Raw genomic sequence first — 15,365 nt, forward strand, 5'->3', positions numbered from 1 at the left:
CCCGTGGCCGCGGGACACGTACCTGAGCACACCGCCTCCGCCGCCGCCTCGGCCCCGCCCCGCGCCGCGTCTGCGCCTGCGCGCAGTTCAAACCCACCTCGCCGCGGCGCGCGCCCCACTGCCCAGCAGCTTCGCCTTCCCGGAATCTCGCCCCTGGGTCCTAAAGACCCCCACGTCCGGAGGGACAGCCAGGTGCGTTCCTCAAAGGGGACAGATAGGGGACCTGACCTCCTCTCCCTCTCAGCTCACCTACTGGTGACTTAAAAGAGAGATAAACAGAAAGGCGTTCAATCCCTTTATGGGGGTTCACATAGCTTCAGACTCCCAGGAGTCGTTGCAGCGGTGTGTTTTGAAAGGTGGAGAGAGAGGATAAGCAGAGATTAAAGGCAGCTGCAACTGAAAGACCCCTGTCCCGGGAAGAGCGAGCTCGGCTGAGGCTGTCTTTAAAAGCCTGCGGTAAAATAAAAAGTTAAATGAGTCCATATCAGACTCAACCTCGAATGCGCGTTTCTTTGAAACAGGTGTGTGAGTGTCCTTTTTAATCTTACCGATTTGTCAGAAGAGTGGTCTGAGATAGACCCACTTGGAAAACGGAACTCTCCCAACATTCGTCTATTTTAAGGATGTTTGCTATGCAATTGGGACTTAATGATATTTATGCTATTTACTCCTTGGGTCTCCCTCAAACCAGGCATCCCTTCCAGAGAGTTGAATGGAATAAGTCTAAATGTGCTAACTGTCCATTTCGTTTATTGAAGATTTACTTTGTGCCAGACACAGTGCTAGGTGCTGCGGTCATTCGAAGGACAAAACAAACTTATTCACTACCCTGAGTGCTTGACTTAATGACTTGCTGGTTTAAACGTGAATCCAGGATTTGGCTCGACTTCTTTGATGCTTTCTATGCTCTGTTCACACTCTTTGTGTCTTCTATAATATCTAGCAAAGCCATGGACCAAAATAATTTATCGCAAGCTTGATAAAGAATGAAAGAAACTATGAACTAGAGCACGTTGTAAAGCACCTAGATGCGCTGAATCCCAGATCGCGAGCAAAGAGTTAAGGAAACTAAACAGGGCGGAGCCAAGTGCTGGGTTGGGGAGGCGGAGGGCGGACCTGGGAACCTCCCCGCCCCGGGTTGGTCCCAGACAAGGTTCCAAAACACAGACTGTGACCAATCACATTGCGATATCAACGCCCGTGGTTCGGAGGCCGTCCAATGGGAGGAGACGTTGGAGTTGCACGGCGCAGTTCAGGGCCGCGGTGGGCGGGGCCGCGGGAAGCTGCGCGCCGGGCTCTGGCGGGAAAGGTTGTGGACTAGGTGGTCTGGAATTGGTCATAGCGGTCGCTATGTTTTTCTCCGAGGCTGGGGCCCGGCGGCAGACGTGGGAAGTTAGCCCCTTGGAACACAGGAAGTGGGTGGAAGTAGGTGTCCGAAACGCGACTCTTGAGTTTTGGACTTCAGCATGGTCCGGGGCTTTTCCGTCAGTGCGTGTGGGTCAGCCGGGTTGTTCATACCAGACCTGGACCTTTAAAGTGTCGTGATTGTGACAAAGCCTAGAACTGCCAGCTCCTGGTTCTGGCTACCTCAGATTCTTTCTCCACCCCCAGACCCCTGCATAGTTTCGAATTTGCATTTCTCCTGTTCAGAGTTAGCCCCGTTGCCTCACCTTCTTAATTCCTGGACTGAATTGTGGTTAGAATTTATCCTAAAGGTAAAAAGAACTAATTTAAGTCAGCCTAGTTGTTAAGTCCTTTGCACTTTTGGCCGCAGATTTTACCCACCAAGATTTCTTGAGAATTAAAGTTGAGATGTTACCACTCTATTGCTAAGCTTTACTGGGCTGTTTTAGATTTTTCAAGGTCCAAATTTAATATAAAGTAATAATGAATAACAGTTTCTCTTTTACTAACTGAAGGTATTTAATATTCTTTAGGTATTTAAAGCATGCGATGAAGATAACAAAGGCTACCTAAGCAGAGAGGACTTAAAAGTTGCTTTTGTAATGCTGTTTGGGTACAAGCCCTCCAAGGTAGAGTTTCTTTATGTACTTGGTGGATGGAGGAGACAATGCAATATGAATGAATCCTACGAAAAGTGCCCAGCTTTAGCTTGGGATTTTACAAAGTGCATGGGTGATTTGTAAGCTATTTCAGTGGTGTCTTCAGTGCTGAATTTTACTCTTTCTTCTTAAGGACCCAACCTAAGGATGAATTAGACATTTATCTCACTGGAGCCCACAAAACATATGTCTCCACCAGGCTGCTAATAAATATATTAAATATGAGATGCTAATGAGATGTCAAGAGGGAAGACTGGGAGGAGGATGATGATAACAGAAGGAATTCATTTAGGAGGTTACCTGCAGTGTCTATTCACATTAAATTAATACTTTTTTTTTTGCTTTGTTTAAAATGTAAAAGTTTTACATTCTCATAGTAAAAAAAAAATCTCTACTAGAGGGTCTCATTTCTCAGGGGTTACCATTATTAACCAGATTCTTATGTATTGTTTCAAAATTTTCCATTCATGACAAACTATATGCATAGTCTTCCATTGAAAACATTAGGTGCATACCATGCCTATTTTATTGTAATGCTTTTCTCACTTAATAATACATCAACCTGAAAACACACAGCCCTACCTCACTTTAAAAAATAGTTGTGTAATTTTCTCTCTATTTGGTTGTTGTTTGTTATGTTTCCATTATTTTTCATCCCTGCAAACATTGCTATATTGAGCATCCTTTTATATCTAAATGATAACACACACACATAGATTTATGTCCTTGTGGATATACATCTTGGAATAAATTCCTAGAAGTAGCGCTGCTAGGTCCTACAAAACGTACATTTGCAATTTTGTTTGATATTGCTCTCCAGAAAAGATTGGGCCAATTCACCAATAATGAGACTTGAGCTGAATCTCAGTGAACCTTCTACTTCAGTATAGGTTTCCTTTTCACCCCATCTTTGTGCTGTTCTGCTTGCCTGTTAAATGCAGATTCGAGAAATAAAACTGCAACCCTCAAGCAAAAGGACCACTTAGACCTCTCCCCGGAATGCCCTTATTCTGTTTTGGTCTATTAGACCAAACAGCTCAGCAGTCAGTTCTGCATGCATGCTCTGTACCACTCTGTCAGATTGCAAGCCCAGTGCATCCAGGGACCCTGTGAAGTCCCACTTCTGCACCCTTCTGTGTGTTTGAACACTTTATAACTTCATAGTAAATATGTTCTATTGACCCTGACAGGTTGCCTAAGCAACCCAGAGTGCTTATTTGGAGATGCTTAGTTACTGAGAGGATGATTACTGAGCACAGAGGAGTGATCAGGGCTGGCTCTGAAATCTCAGCTCTCCTGCTAACCTGCAATCATTTCTGCTGGAATTCAAAGCAGATCAGCTGAAAAGACTCAGCCTTTGAAGCATTGTATTCAACTGGGAAGATATCTTGTCTCATTTTGCCTTTATCACCCTCTTGTCTATTTATTTATTTCATTTCAAGTTTAGAATATGTGAGGAATGTGATGACAGGTACAGTGATTAACATACTGTATTCATACTCCATGAAGTTGAACAGATTTTTACTTCTGGGATGAGGTTTGGATTTTATTTTTTAGGCAAATGAAATATTTAGCTGACAACAGGAAGCTAAAAAGTAAAGTACTAAGATAGCAAATCACCTGTGTACTTATCAGACATTTGTACAATGAACTTTTATTAAATAGGTGGCATTACCTTCCATGAAACTTAACAATTTTAAATTTTATACTAGGTTGAGAATTGGGATTTAATATTTGGATATTACTTTTGAATATATGAAAGATTTACTGACTTGAGGTCAGGAAATTAAATGAGATAATATATTTTAAAATCTATAATAGAAATATATTTGTTTGTGTGTGTGTTGCTGGGGATTGAATGCAGGGGAACTCTACCACTGAGTTACACCCTCAGTCTGTTTTTTAGTTTGACATAGGGTCTTACTAAATTGCCCAGATTGGCCTGGAACTTGATATCCTTTTGCCCAGATAGTTGAGATTACAGGCATGTGCTATCACTCCCAGTGAAAATGTATATTTTGAAGTTATTTTAAACAACCATAGCATACAATAATATTTGCTAAACAAAACACTTATGTAATAAATCATGAATATACTCTGCAGTTGTTTACAGAATGAATTTATTAGGTGTACCTGTTTAATAAAAGGAACACTTGCTAGTTGCTAGGCAGGTAAAGATGAAGGCCCTACTTTGAAGCAGTTTACAGTCTTGTGTAGAAAGACAGATAGAACTGTGATAGATATCAGGATAAAGAAGAGATTTAAGAACAGGAACAGAAGGTTGCAACAAAGGGAGGCCTAACTAGAGGCAGTTATAGTAGGAGTCTGGGTGTCATTTAGACCAGAGAAGCTAGGCTACTGTGATACGAAGTGTCTAGGAGTACTTTGTGAGTGGGATGAATTGCACCCTGGTTTTTGACTGGACATGGTGGTGGTTAAAGAATGGGGTGATCACCAAGACCAGAGGGACTGTGATGTCACCAGGTAAGAAGATTCAGATGGAGTAGGTCCATAGGGAGCTAGTTCATCTTAGGGCATACCAAGGTGGCTGTGGGCATTTAGCTTTGTTCACTCATCAAATGCTGTGCTGGGCGTGGAAGTTATGATGGTGAGAATCTCTCAGATTTTTCCTCTTAGATGTAGGATGGAGAAGTGAGGGCTGGAGGTAGATTTTGGACTCCTTGGTTTACAGCAGATCGCTCAAAATACAAGAATGAATGGAATTACCCAGGAAGATTTTGCAGAAATCTTGTTTGAGGAGCAGTAGTCTGAGGAGAGAACATTAGGGATGTCAGTGATTAAGGGTAGGCAGAAGACTCCATGAAGAATATGGAGTGGAAGCCATTTGGGAGGGCCAGGAGAAACCAGGGCATTGCAGGGAACCTAAGACTGGAGAATTCCAGATTGAAGGAAGGGAAAGTATGTCAGATGCTCTCAGCGTTCTAGTTCCCGAAAGTTTATAGAGCCCTTGTAACAATGCAGGGAAATGCTTCAAGTTTAATATCTGGTGAAATCAGTTTCTCAGACTTTACACAGTGTGTTCTCAAATGTTTTAAATTGCATAGCCAAAAAAAAAAAAAAAAAAAAAAAAAAGCTAGGTAGCCTAGACCAAAATGTTGTAAGTGGCTTTTCAGCCGGGTGCAATGGTAGCTGTAATCCCAGTGGCCCAGGAGGCTGAAGCAGGAGGATCGTGAGTTCCAAGCCAGCCTCAGCAAAATTGAGGTGCTAAGCAACTCAGTGAGACTTTGTCTCTAAATAAAATACAAAATAGGGCTGGGGATGTGGCTCAGTGGTCAAGTACCCCTTAGTTCAATTCTCAGTAACTCCCCCCAACACAAAAAAGTGGTTTTCATTGAATGATTTTTTTTAAAAAAAAGTCTTCTTCATAATTCAAAAAATATTTATCATTTTCTGCATCAATCAGGGGTTACTTGTATAATCAGAAAAAATAAAAATAAAGTCGTAGAATCCTTTGTAGCAATTTCTTATTTTTGTCTTAAGCAGAAAAGTTGCCTTATAGATTATGATTTATATGGTACAGCCAGATTGACTTTATATGCTTTACACACATTGGTCAGTGTTATAAAATTTTGGGGTCTCTTAAAATCTGTAGCAGATTAGTGTCTGGTGGCTTATACATGTTGATAGCAAAATAAAATGGCTATTTTAGCTGTTGGGTGACTTCTCTGCTGGGTTTAATAAAGATGGTTTCTCATAAGGTAAATCCCCCATCCCAAGATTAAGAACTTGCACTGTTAAAACACTTGATAAAATTATGTTATTATTCTCTCCTTTCTTATAGATAGAAGCAGATTCCGTGATGTCTTCAGTAAATTCCAGCACTTCCGGTAATACAAATGTTAATTTTAGTTTTAGTACCGTTACTTAGATACTCATGAAACTAAAATTAAAAACAACATAATTAAGAACAAACATAGGTACTATGCATTGTGTTTAAGCAATTCTTTATTTTATTTCTATTATTCAAAAGAAAGGTACGACTTCTTTTAATTTTGATTAATTTGTTTATACCTGATGTGTTTACAGTAGGAAAAATTAAGCCATTGAAAAACATAAAGACAGAAATGTCACTCATAATATCAACATACAGAGGTGATTCTGGGTTCTCTGACTTGAGCAACTGGGGAATGAAAGTGACACTTTTTGAATGGGAAGACTGAGGTTCAGAATATTTGGGATTAGGAAGACCGGAAGCTCAATTTTTGTTAAGTTTGAGAAATTCCAATCCTTTTTGTCAAAATAAATTGGGTCTGTATGAATATGGAACTCAGAGGAAAATTCTGGACTGAAGAAATAAATTCGGGAGTCATCGGCATGTAGATAGTTATGGAATGGATACGACCACCCAGAGAGAGAGAGTGGACTGAAAATCTCAGAAACTGTAACTAATAGTAGTCAGGTAGAGGCTGAAGAAAAGGCCAGGAGACAGGAAGGGCAGAGGCTGGGAGGAAAATCAGCAGTATTTGATCAAAAGCCAAGGGAAGTGGGTATTCTAGTGGAGAGAGTGTGGTCAGCATTAGCACTGAAAGGTCAAGTAGCCTAAGAACTGAAGGGTTTCCATTGGACATGTTAACCTGGAAGTGCTGGTGATGTCAGCAGGAGGAATTTCAACATGTGGGGGCGGCCAGAGGCCAGGGTAGAGTGGGTTGAAGGTAAATGGAGAGTGATAAAAAGTGCTTATCTATTGATAAGCTTTTCAGTAAGTCTGGAGTGGTTGTAAATATTTTATTTGCTTTTCAAAAATATTTTTAGTTGTAGATGGATACAGTTACTTTATTTATTTATTTGTAGTGCTGAGGATTGGAAACCCAGAGCCTAGAGTGTACTAGGCATGTGCTCTACCACTGAGCCACGACCCCAACCCTTATTTGCTTTTTGCTTGTTTGCTGTTTTAAGGTATATGAAGATGTTTTTAAGCTTAACAGAATTATTTAGTGAAAAAGAACAAGGAAGATGAGAGGAATCTTGGGTGTGAAGGGGACAGGATCAACAGTGTGCTGAATGGCTTTTCATAATGACCTTGAGTGGAACTAACTTAAAGCGTACACAGATTTGCACAGTGAAGCATTGGAGTCTGGCTGTGTCGTCTGCACAGATTCACTTATTGTTGGTGTTTCCCCACTTGCACCATCATCCACACCTACATTGTCCATCACCCTGTGGACTTATCAGCTTCAGAAATCTATATCAATACTGCATTTTAATCTAATTTACCATCTGGATTCCGTTTTTGTGAGTTGTTCTAATAATATTGTTCCCCTTTTACTCCAGGAATTAGTTTTTTATTTTATATCTCTTTAACGTTCAGTTCAAAATGTTTTCACAGTCTATTTTCCCCATTTTTGCTTTTCTTTTAACATTGATATTTCTTAAGAATGCAGTATACCCTTGCCTTTCTGTTTTTAATTTTAAAGAGCATTCCTCATTTCCATCAGTTGATATACTCTGTGACTAGACTGGGATCATAACTTCTTGGCCAGAGTGCTATTTAGATGACCTGCTTTTCCTCTGGGTATTCATGTGAAGGCATATAATATTCATTGGTCTTTCAAAGATGATATTCATCTCATCACAGTTAAGACATTCAGTTTCTCCATTGTGTCATTTATTTTTTATTTTCTTCCATTGCAACTAATTGGTAGTGTATGGAAAGACACTTTTAAGACAATGCAAATATTCTCCTCAAAATTTCTCCCTAGATTTGATACCCATTTATTATTCTTTTTTAAAAAGGCCTAATAGCATTTTTATTGTGTTTTTATTTGGTAAAAATTAATATGTAGACCAAAGTTTTTGTTTGTTTTTAGATTATTTATTTTTAAATTTTTTACAGTCTGTATTTTGATTCATTGTACACAAATGGGGTACATCATTTCGTTTCTATGGTTGTACATGATGTAGATTCATACTATTCATGTAATCATACATGTACATAGGGTAATGATGTCTGTCTCATTCCACCATTTTTCATACCCCCCCTCATTTCCTTCTACATAATCTAAAGTTCCTCCATTCTTCTCTCACTCCCCACCCTCCACCCCCACTATATATCATCATCCACTTGTCAGGGGAAATATTCCGCCATTGGTTTTTTGGGATTGGCTTATTTCACTTAGCATGATATTCTCCAATTCCATCCATTTGTTTGCAAATACCATAATATTATTCTTCTTTATGGCTGAATAATATTCCACTGTGTATATGTACCACAGTTTCTTTATCCATTCATCTATTGAAGGGCATCTAGGTTGGCTCCACAATCTATCTGTTGTAAATTGAGCTGCTATAAACATTGATGTGGCTGTGTCACTGTAGTATGCCAATTTTAAGTCCTTTGGGTATAAACCGAGCAGTGGGATAACTGGGTCAAAAGGTGGGTCCATTCCAAGTTTTCTGAGGATTCTCCACACTGCTTTCCAGAGTGGCTGCACCAATTTGCAACTCCACCAGCATTGTAAATATATGCCTTTTTCCCTATATCCACGCCAACACCTGTTATTGCTTGCGTTCTTGATAATAGCCATTCTAATTGGAATTAGATGAAATCTTACGGTGATTTTAATTTGAATTTCTCTAATTACTAGGAATGATGAGCATTTTTTCATATATTTGTTGATCACCTGTGTATCTTCTTTGGTGAAGTGTCTGCCCAGTTCCTTAGCCCATTTATTGATTGGGTTCTTTGTATTTTTGGTGTAAAGTTTTGTGAGTTCTTTATAAACATTGGGGATTAGTGTTCTGTCTGAGGGATATGTGGAAAAGATTTTCTCCCACTCTATAGTCTCTCTTTTCACATTATTGTTTCCTTTGCTGAGAAAAAGCTATTAGTTTGAATGTATCCCATTTAATGATTCTTGCTTTTATTTCTTGTGCTATGGGGATCTTGTTAAGGAAGTCTGGTCCTAAGCCAATGTGATAGAGATTCAGGCCTATTACTTCTTCTATTTGGTGAAGTGTCTCAGGCCTAATTCCTAGATCCTTGATCCATTTTGAGTTGAGTTTTGAACAGGGTGCAAGATAGGGGTGTAATTTCATTTTACTGCATATGGATTTCCAGTTTTGCCAGCACCATTTGTTGAAGAAGCTATCTTTTCTCCATTGTAAGTTTTTGGCGTCTTTGTCTAGTATGAGATAACTGTATTTATGTGGGTACGTCTCCGTGTCTTCTATCCTGTCCCACTGGTCTACCTGTCTATTTTGGTGCCAGTACCATGCAGTTTTTGTTACTATTGCCCTATAATAGAGTTGACGGTCTGGTATTGTGAAACCTCCTTCCTTACTCTTCCTGCCCAGGATTGCTTTGGCTATTCTGGGTCTTTTGTTCTTCCAGATGAATTTCATGATTGCTTTCTCTATTTCTATGAGAAATGTCATTGAGATTTTAATTGGAATTACGTTAAATCTGTATAGCACCTTTGGAAGTATAGCCATTTTGATAATATTAATTCTGCCTATCCAAGAACACGGGTGATCTTTCCATCTTCTAAGGTCTTCTTCAATTTCTTTCTTTAATGTTCTGTAGTTTTCATCGTAGAGATCTTTCACCTCTTTGATTAGATTGATTCCCAAGTATTTTATTTTTTTGAGGCTATTGTGAACAGAGTTGTTTTCTTCATTTCCCTTTCAGATGTTTCATCGCTTATGAATAAAAATGCATTAGATTTATGAGCATTTATTTTATATCCTGATATTTTGCTGAATTCATTTATGGAAGTTCTCTGGTGGAGTTTTTTGGATCCTCTAAATTATGTCATCAGTAAATAGTGACAGCTTGAGTTTTTCTTTTCCTTTTTGTATCCCTTTAATTTCTTATGTCTGTCTAATTGCTCTGGCTAGTATTTCAAGGACGATGTTGAATAGAAGTGATGAAAGAGGGCATCCCTGCCTTGTTCCAGTTTTTAAAGGTAATGCTTTCAGTTTTACTCCATTAAGAATGATGTTGGCTGTAGGCTTAGCATAAATAGCCTTTACAATGTTGAGGTATGTTCCTACTACCCCTATTTTTTCTAGTGTTTTAATCATGAAGGGGTGTTATATTTTGTCAAATGATTTCTCTGCATCAGTTGAAATAACCTTATGATTCTTAACCGTAAGTTTATTGATGTGATGAATTCCATTTATTGATTTCTGGATATTGACTGAACCTTGCATCCCCGGGATAAACCCCACTTGATCGTGGTGCACTATCTACTTAATAAGTTTTCATATGCGATTTGCCAGAATTTTGTAAGGATTTTTGTGTCTATATTCACCAGAGATATCGGTTTAAAATTTTCTTTCCTTGCTGTGTCTTTGTCTGGGTTGGGTATGAGGATGATACTAGTGTCATAGAATGACTTTGGAAGGGTTCCCTCCTTTTCTATTTCCTGGAATACTTTGAGAAGTATTGGAATGAGTTCTTCTTTGAAGGTCTTGTAGAAATCGACTGGGAATCCTTCTGGTCCTGGGCTTTTCTTGGTTGGTAGACTTTTGATGGCTTCTTCTATTTCATTGCTTGAAATTGATCTGTTTAAATTGTGCATGTCCTCCTGGTTCAGTTTGGGAGGATCATATGTCTGTAGAAATTTGTCAATGTCTTCAATATTCTCTAATTTTGTTGAAATACAGATTTTCAAAGTAGCTTCTCATTATGTTATGTATCTCAGTGGTGTCTGTCGTGATATTTCTTTTTTTTATCATGAATTTTAGTAATTTGAATTTTCTCTCTCCTTCTCTTTGTTAGTTTGGCTAAGGGTTTATCTATTTTGTTTACTTTTTCAAAGAACCAACTTTTTGTTTTGTCAATTTTTGGAATAGTTTCTTTTGTTTCAATTTCATTGGTTTCAGCTCTGATTTTAATTATTTCCTGTCTTCTACTACTTCTGGTGTTGTTCTGTTCTTCTTTTTTTATGGCTTTGAGATATAATGTTAGGTCATTTAATTGTTGACTTTTTATTTATTCTTTTTATTTATTATTTTCTTGAATGCGCTCCATGTAATGAATTTTCCTCTTAGTACTGCTTTCATAGTGCCCCAGAGATTTTGATATGTTGTATTGTCATTCTCATTTATCTCTTAAGAATTTTTTTTATCTCCTTCCTGATGTTTTCTGTAATCCATGCTTCATTCAGGAGCATATTACTTAGTCTTCAGGTGTTGGAGTAATTTCTGTTTTTTATTTTGTCATTGATTTCTAACTTCATTCCATTATGATCTGATAGAACACAAGGTAGTATCTCTATTTTTTTGCATTTCCTAGGGGCAGCTTTGTGGCATAACGTATGGTCTGTCTTAGAGAAGGATCCACATTCTGCTGAGAAGAAAGCATTTGCTCATTGGTGGATGGAATATTCTCTATATGTCTGTTAAGTCTAGATTATTGATTGTATTATTGAGTTCTATAGTTTCTTTGTTTAGTTTTTGCTTGGAAGATCTTTCCAGTGGTGACAGCACTATGTTAAAGTCACCCAGAATTATTGTGTTGTGGTCTATTTGATTCTTGAAATTGAGAAGGATTTGTTTGATGTACATAGACTTATGCCATTGTTTGCAGCATAAATATTTACTATCGTTATATCTTCCAGGTATATGTTCCCTTAAGCAGTAGGAAATGGCCTTCTTTATCCCTTCTGACTAACTTTGGCTTGAAGTCCACTTTATCTGATATAAAGATGGAAACCCCCGCTTTTCTACTGAGTCTGTGTGTGTGGTAGGTTTTTTCCCATCCTTTCACCTTTAGTCTGTGGATGTAATTTTCTATGAGATGAATCTCTTGAAGGCAGCATATTGTTGGGTCTTTCTTTTTAATCCATTCTGCCGGTCTATGTCTTTTGATTGATGAGTTTAGGCCATTAACATTCAGGTTTATTATTGAGATGTGATTTGTATTCCCAGTCATTTGGGCTTATTTTTGGTTTTTAACTTGACTTGGTTTCTCCTTTGATTGGTTTTTCCTTTAAGGTAGTTCCTCCTTTGCTGACCTCCATTGTTGTTTTTCATTTCCTCCTCATGGAATATTTTGCTGAGAATATTCTGTAATGCAGGCTTTCTGTTTATAAATTCTCTTAACTTTTGTTTATCATGGAAGGATTTTATTTCATCTTCAAATCTGAAGGTTAGTTTTGCTGGGTATAGGATTCTTGGTTGGCAACCATGTTCTTTCAGAGCTTAAAATATGTTGTTCCAGGCCCTTCTAGCTTTTAGGATCTGGGCTGAGAAATCTGCTATCTGTATTGATTTCCCCCTATATGTAATCTGATACTTTTCTCTAGCAGCCTTTAAAATCCTGTCTTTATTTTGTATGTTAGGCATTTTCATTATAATGTGCCTTGGTGTGAATCTGTTGTAATTTTGTGCATTTGGTGTTCTGTAAGCCTCTTGTATTTGATTTTCCATTTCATTCTTCAGGTTTGAGATATTTTCCGATATTATTTCATTGAATAGGTTGTTCATTCCTTTGGCTTGTATCTCTGTGCCTTCCTCCATCCCGATAATTCTTAAATTTGGTCTTTTCATGATGTCCCATAGTTCTTGGAGGTTTTGTTCATGATTTCTTACCATCTTCTCTGTTTGGTCAACTTTATTTTCAAGATTAAATATTTTGTCTTCATTGTCTGAGGTTCTGTCTTTCAAATGATGTAGTCTTTTGGTGATGCTTTCCATTGAGTTTTTTACTTGGTTTATTGTTTACTTCATTTCAAGGATTTGTTTGTTTGTTTGTTGAAAATCTCTATCTCTTTGTTGAAATGATCTTTTGCTTCCTGCAGTTGTTCTTTCAACTGCTTATTGGAGTAATCATTCATTGCCTGCATTTTCTCTCTTATCTCATCCTTTGCTTCACGAATCATTTTAATTATGTATATTCTGAACTCCTTTTCTGACATCTCTTCTATCTTGCTGTCACTGGATTCTATTAATATAGAATCTAGATTTGTTTGGATCATTTTCTTCCCTTGTTTTTTCATGTTGTTCACATATCTTCCCCTCTAGCAGTGCAGATCTGGGGTATTGCACTTTCCCCCTTATAGGCTTATAGTGACCCTATAGGTTTCCAAAACCTCTTCCTTAAGGGGGAGATCAATATTAGCAGTGCATAGTACAGACAATATGCAACCCTAAACCAAATAGCCTCTATGAAGATGTTAACAATATTATCATAATAAACAGAGAGAATGAGTTCAATTGTTATCTGAGTATAAAAAATAGATTAGCAATAAGGTCTGTAGTTTCTAATGGAAGACAAAGAGAATGGGGAGGGGTGTAGGATATAACTGTTAATGGGATAAGAAAAGAGTATATAAAAGTTCTAGATTGTAGAAAGGTGAAAGTGTAATCAAAAGAAGTTGATTGTTAGCATGAGAAAAGGGAGAAAGAGACTCTGAGGAAACAGGTAAACAAAAGGAAAATAGAGCAAGAAAAGCAAAGGAATAAAAACTTAAAAAATGTTCAAAAAAGAGAAAAAAAAAGATCTACACTATAACAGCCATATAGTATTCAAAGCTCCCATTCTTCAGTAGCCTTATGCATGAGAGGTACCTGACAGTGTCTTATGATGCGATTTGCCTCACCTGAACATGGGAGCTTCCACTTCCAGGATAACCCAAGATGACTGCTCTGGCTTCCAAATGTGTTGGCAAATGGGGAGCTGCAGCTCGGGGTGTGGGTGTGGTTGTCCAGGGGTCTTGGAGGCAGGGTGTGGTGAGTCTGGTTGCGGGGTCTTGGAGGCAGGGTGCAGTCATTTGGTCTGGGTATCCTAGCAGCAGAGCATGGTCAGTTGGTTCAGGGGTCCTGGAGGCAGAGAGTGGTCAGTCAGGCTGAGGGGTCCTGGAGACAGGGCTTGGTCAGTCCAGCTGGTGGTCCTACAGGTCCTGGCTGTTGTTTCAAATGGCAGCAGCCACATGTAACCAAACCTGCAGTCCTGTGACAGTAGACTTCTAGGCAATAGCAGGCAGCTGGGGCTCCACTGGTGGTCTGCGGTTGGTCTGCTGGCCACTGGTGGACGATCAGCAGGTGGACCTTGGGTGGTAGGTAGGTGAAAGGCAGGTGATGGGCAGGCAAGAGGCAGACCAATGGCGGATGATAAGCTCCAGTCAGTAAGCAATCTGCTCTCAAAAAGTAGTCGATATGCAGGTGATCACAGTGGACAAATGGGATAAAACAGCGGGGGATCAATAAGCAGCAAAGACTGCCTCACAGAGAAACAGATATCCTCTGCTTGAAACCTGAGTTATGGAGCAACAAGGAATGCAGCCTCCCTCTAGTCTGCCATCTTGGATCCTCCCATTTTTTATTCTGTTCTGATCTAGTTTTGCTGTAACAATTGCAAAATAATGATTTTCTAATCCCAAAGCCTCTTCTTATCAGCTTTTGGCATTCTATCAGCAAGAAACCTCTTATCTTCTTTCTTTATCTGTCTGTCTGTAATCAAAGTGAACTAATGAATTTCTGTGTTTTTAATAATTTACAGTTCATTAACTGTACTTAATTATTTTAGTGCTCAGGTCTAGTGCCAGTGAGTGCCCTGTAAGCTGGCTCCTTTTTTTTTTTTTTTTTTTTTTTTTTTTTTTTGGATTGGTTTGGCTTTTTCTTTCTTCTTAAAAATCTTTATTTATAAATGTTAGATTCACAAAAGAGTTATACAGGTAGTACAGAGAGAAGTCCTGTCTACCTTTAATTTAGTTTTAGGAACTGTCTACCTTTAATTTAGTTGTGGGAAAGATTGAGAGAGAAAAAATATAAAAAAAGATCCCAATCAAATGTTTAGAGATGAAAACGAGTGAACTTAAAAACAATAGAAACTATCATGAAATACAAATAGGGGGAAAAAGACTTAAACAGCAGTGAGCCAAATGACTTCAGGGAGCCAAATTGCACAAATATAAGTGCAATTGGAACTCCTAGTGGAAAGGAGAGAGAGGTAGGGGCAGAAATAAGTAAAAGAAAAATTTTCAGTTAAGTAAAAGAAAAATTTTCTAAAGCCAGTAAAGCTATAAACTTCAGATTCATGAAATTTAGTGAAACCCAACCACAAAAAACTTGGAAAAAAAAAAACTATACCAAGTCACATAATAATGAAATTTCTTACAACCAATGATAATTAAAAAAAAAAACAAAACAAACTTTATGGGTGAGGGGAGACACTTTATATACAGAGGAACAAAAATAAGAATGACAGCAGACTCTTTGTAGGACATGATGTAAGCCAGGAGACAGTAGAGGTTAAAAACAAAAAGCCAATCTAGAATTCTATGCCAAACAAAATATCTCTCAACAGTCAAGAAAGTAAAATCAAGACTTTCAGGG

The 15,365-nt window shown here is 38.3% G+C and overlaps 2 protein-coding genes across 7 annotated transcripts in view; one reads left to right on the forward strand and one right to left on the reverse strand.

Moving 5' to 3' along the window:
- Nucleotides 1-55, reverse strand: part of TDP1 (tyrosyl-DNA phosphodiesterase 1) — an 84,822-nt gene extending 84,767 nt beyond the window's left edge. The window contains exon 1 of one of the 2 annotated variants that reach the window (XM_079129270.1): nt 23-55. The gene's annotated coding sequence lies outside the window, so the exon portion shown is untranslated. The remainder of the gene's footprint in view (nt 1-22) is intronic. The other variant, XM_079129271.1, reaches the window with a different exon arrangement.
- A 1,201-nt stretch (nt 56-1,256) lies between these two features.
- Nucleotides 1,257-15,365, forward strand: part of EFCAB11 (EF-hand calcium binding domain 11) — a 172,647-nt gene continuing 158,538 nt past the window's right edge. For all 5 annotated transcript variants that reach the window (XM_079129294.1, XM_079129295.1, XM_079129296.1 and 2 more), the window contains exons 1-3: nt 1,257-1,425; nt 1,938-2,033; nt 5,866-5,911. In XM_079129294.1, coding sequence (XP_078985420.1) covers nt 1,351-1,425; nt 1,938-2,033; nt 5,866-5,911 — 217 coding nt within the window. In that variant the 5' untranslated portion in view covers nt 1,257-1,350. The remainder of the gene's footprint in view (nt 1,426-1,937; nt 2,034-5,865; nt 5,912-15,365) is intronic.

This window comes from Sciurus vulgaris, assembly GCF_902686455.1.
Source record: "Sciurus vulgaris genome assembly, chromosome: 2".
NCBI classification, from domain to species: Eukaryota; Metazoa; Chordata; class Mammalia; order Rodentia; family Sciuridae; genus Sciurus; species Sciurus vulgaris.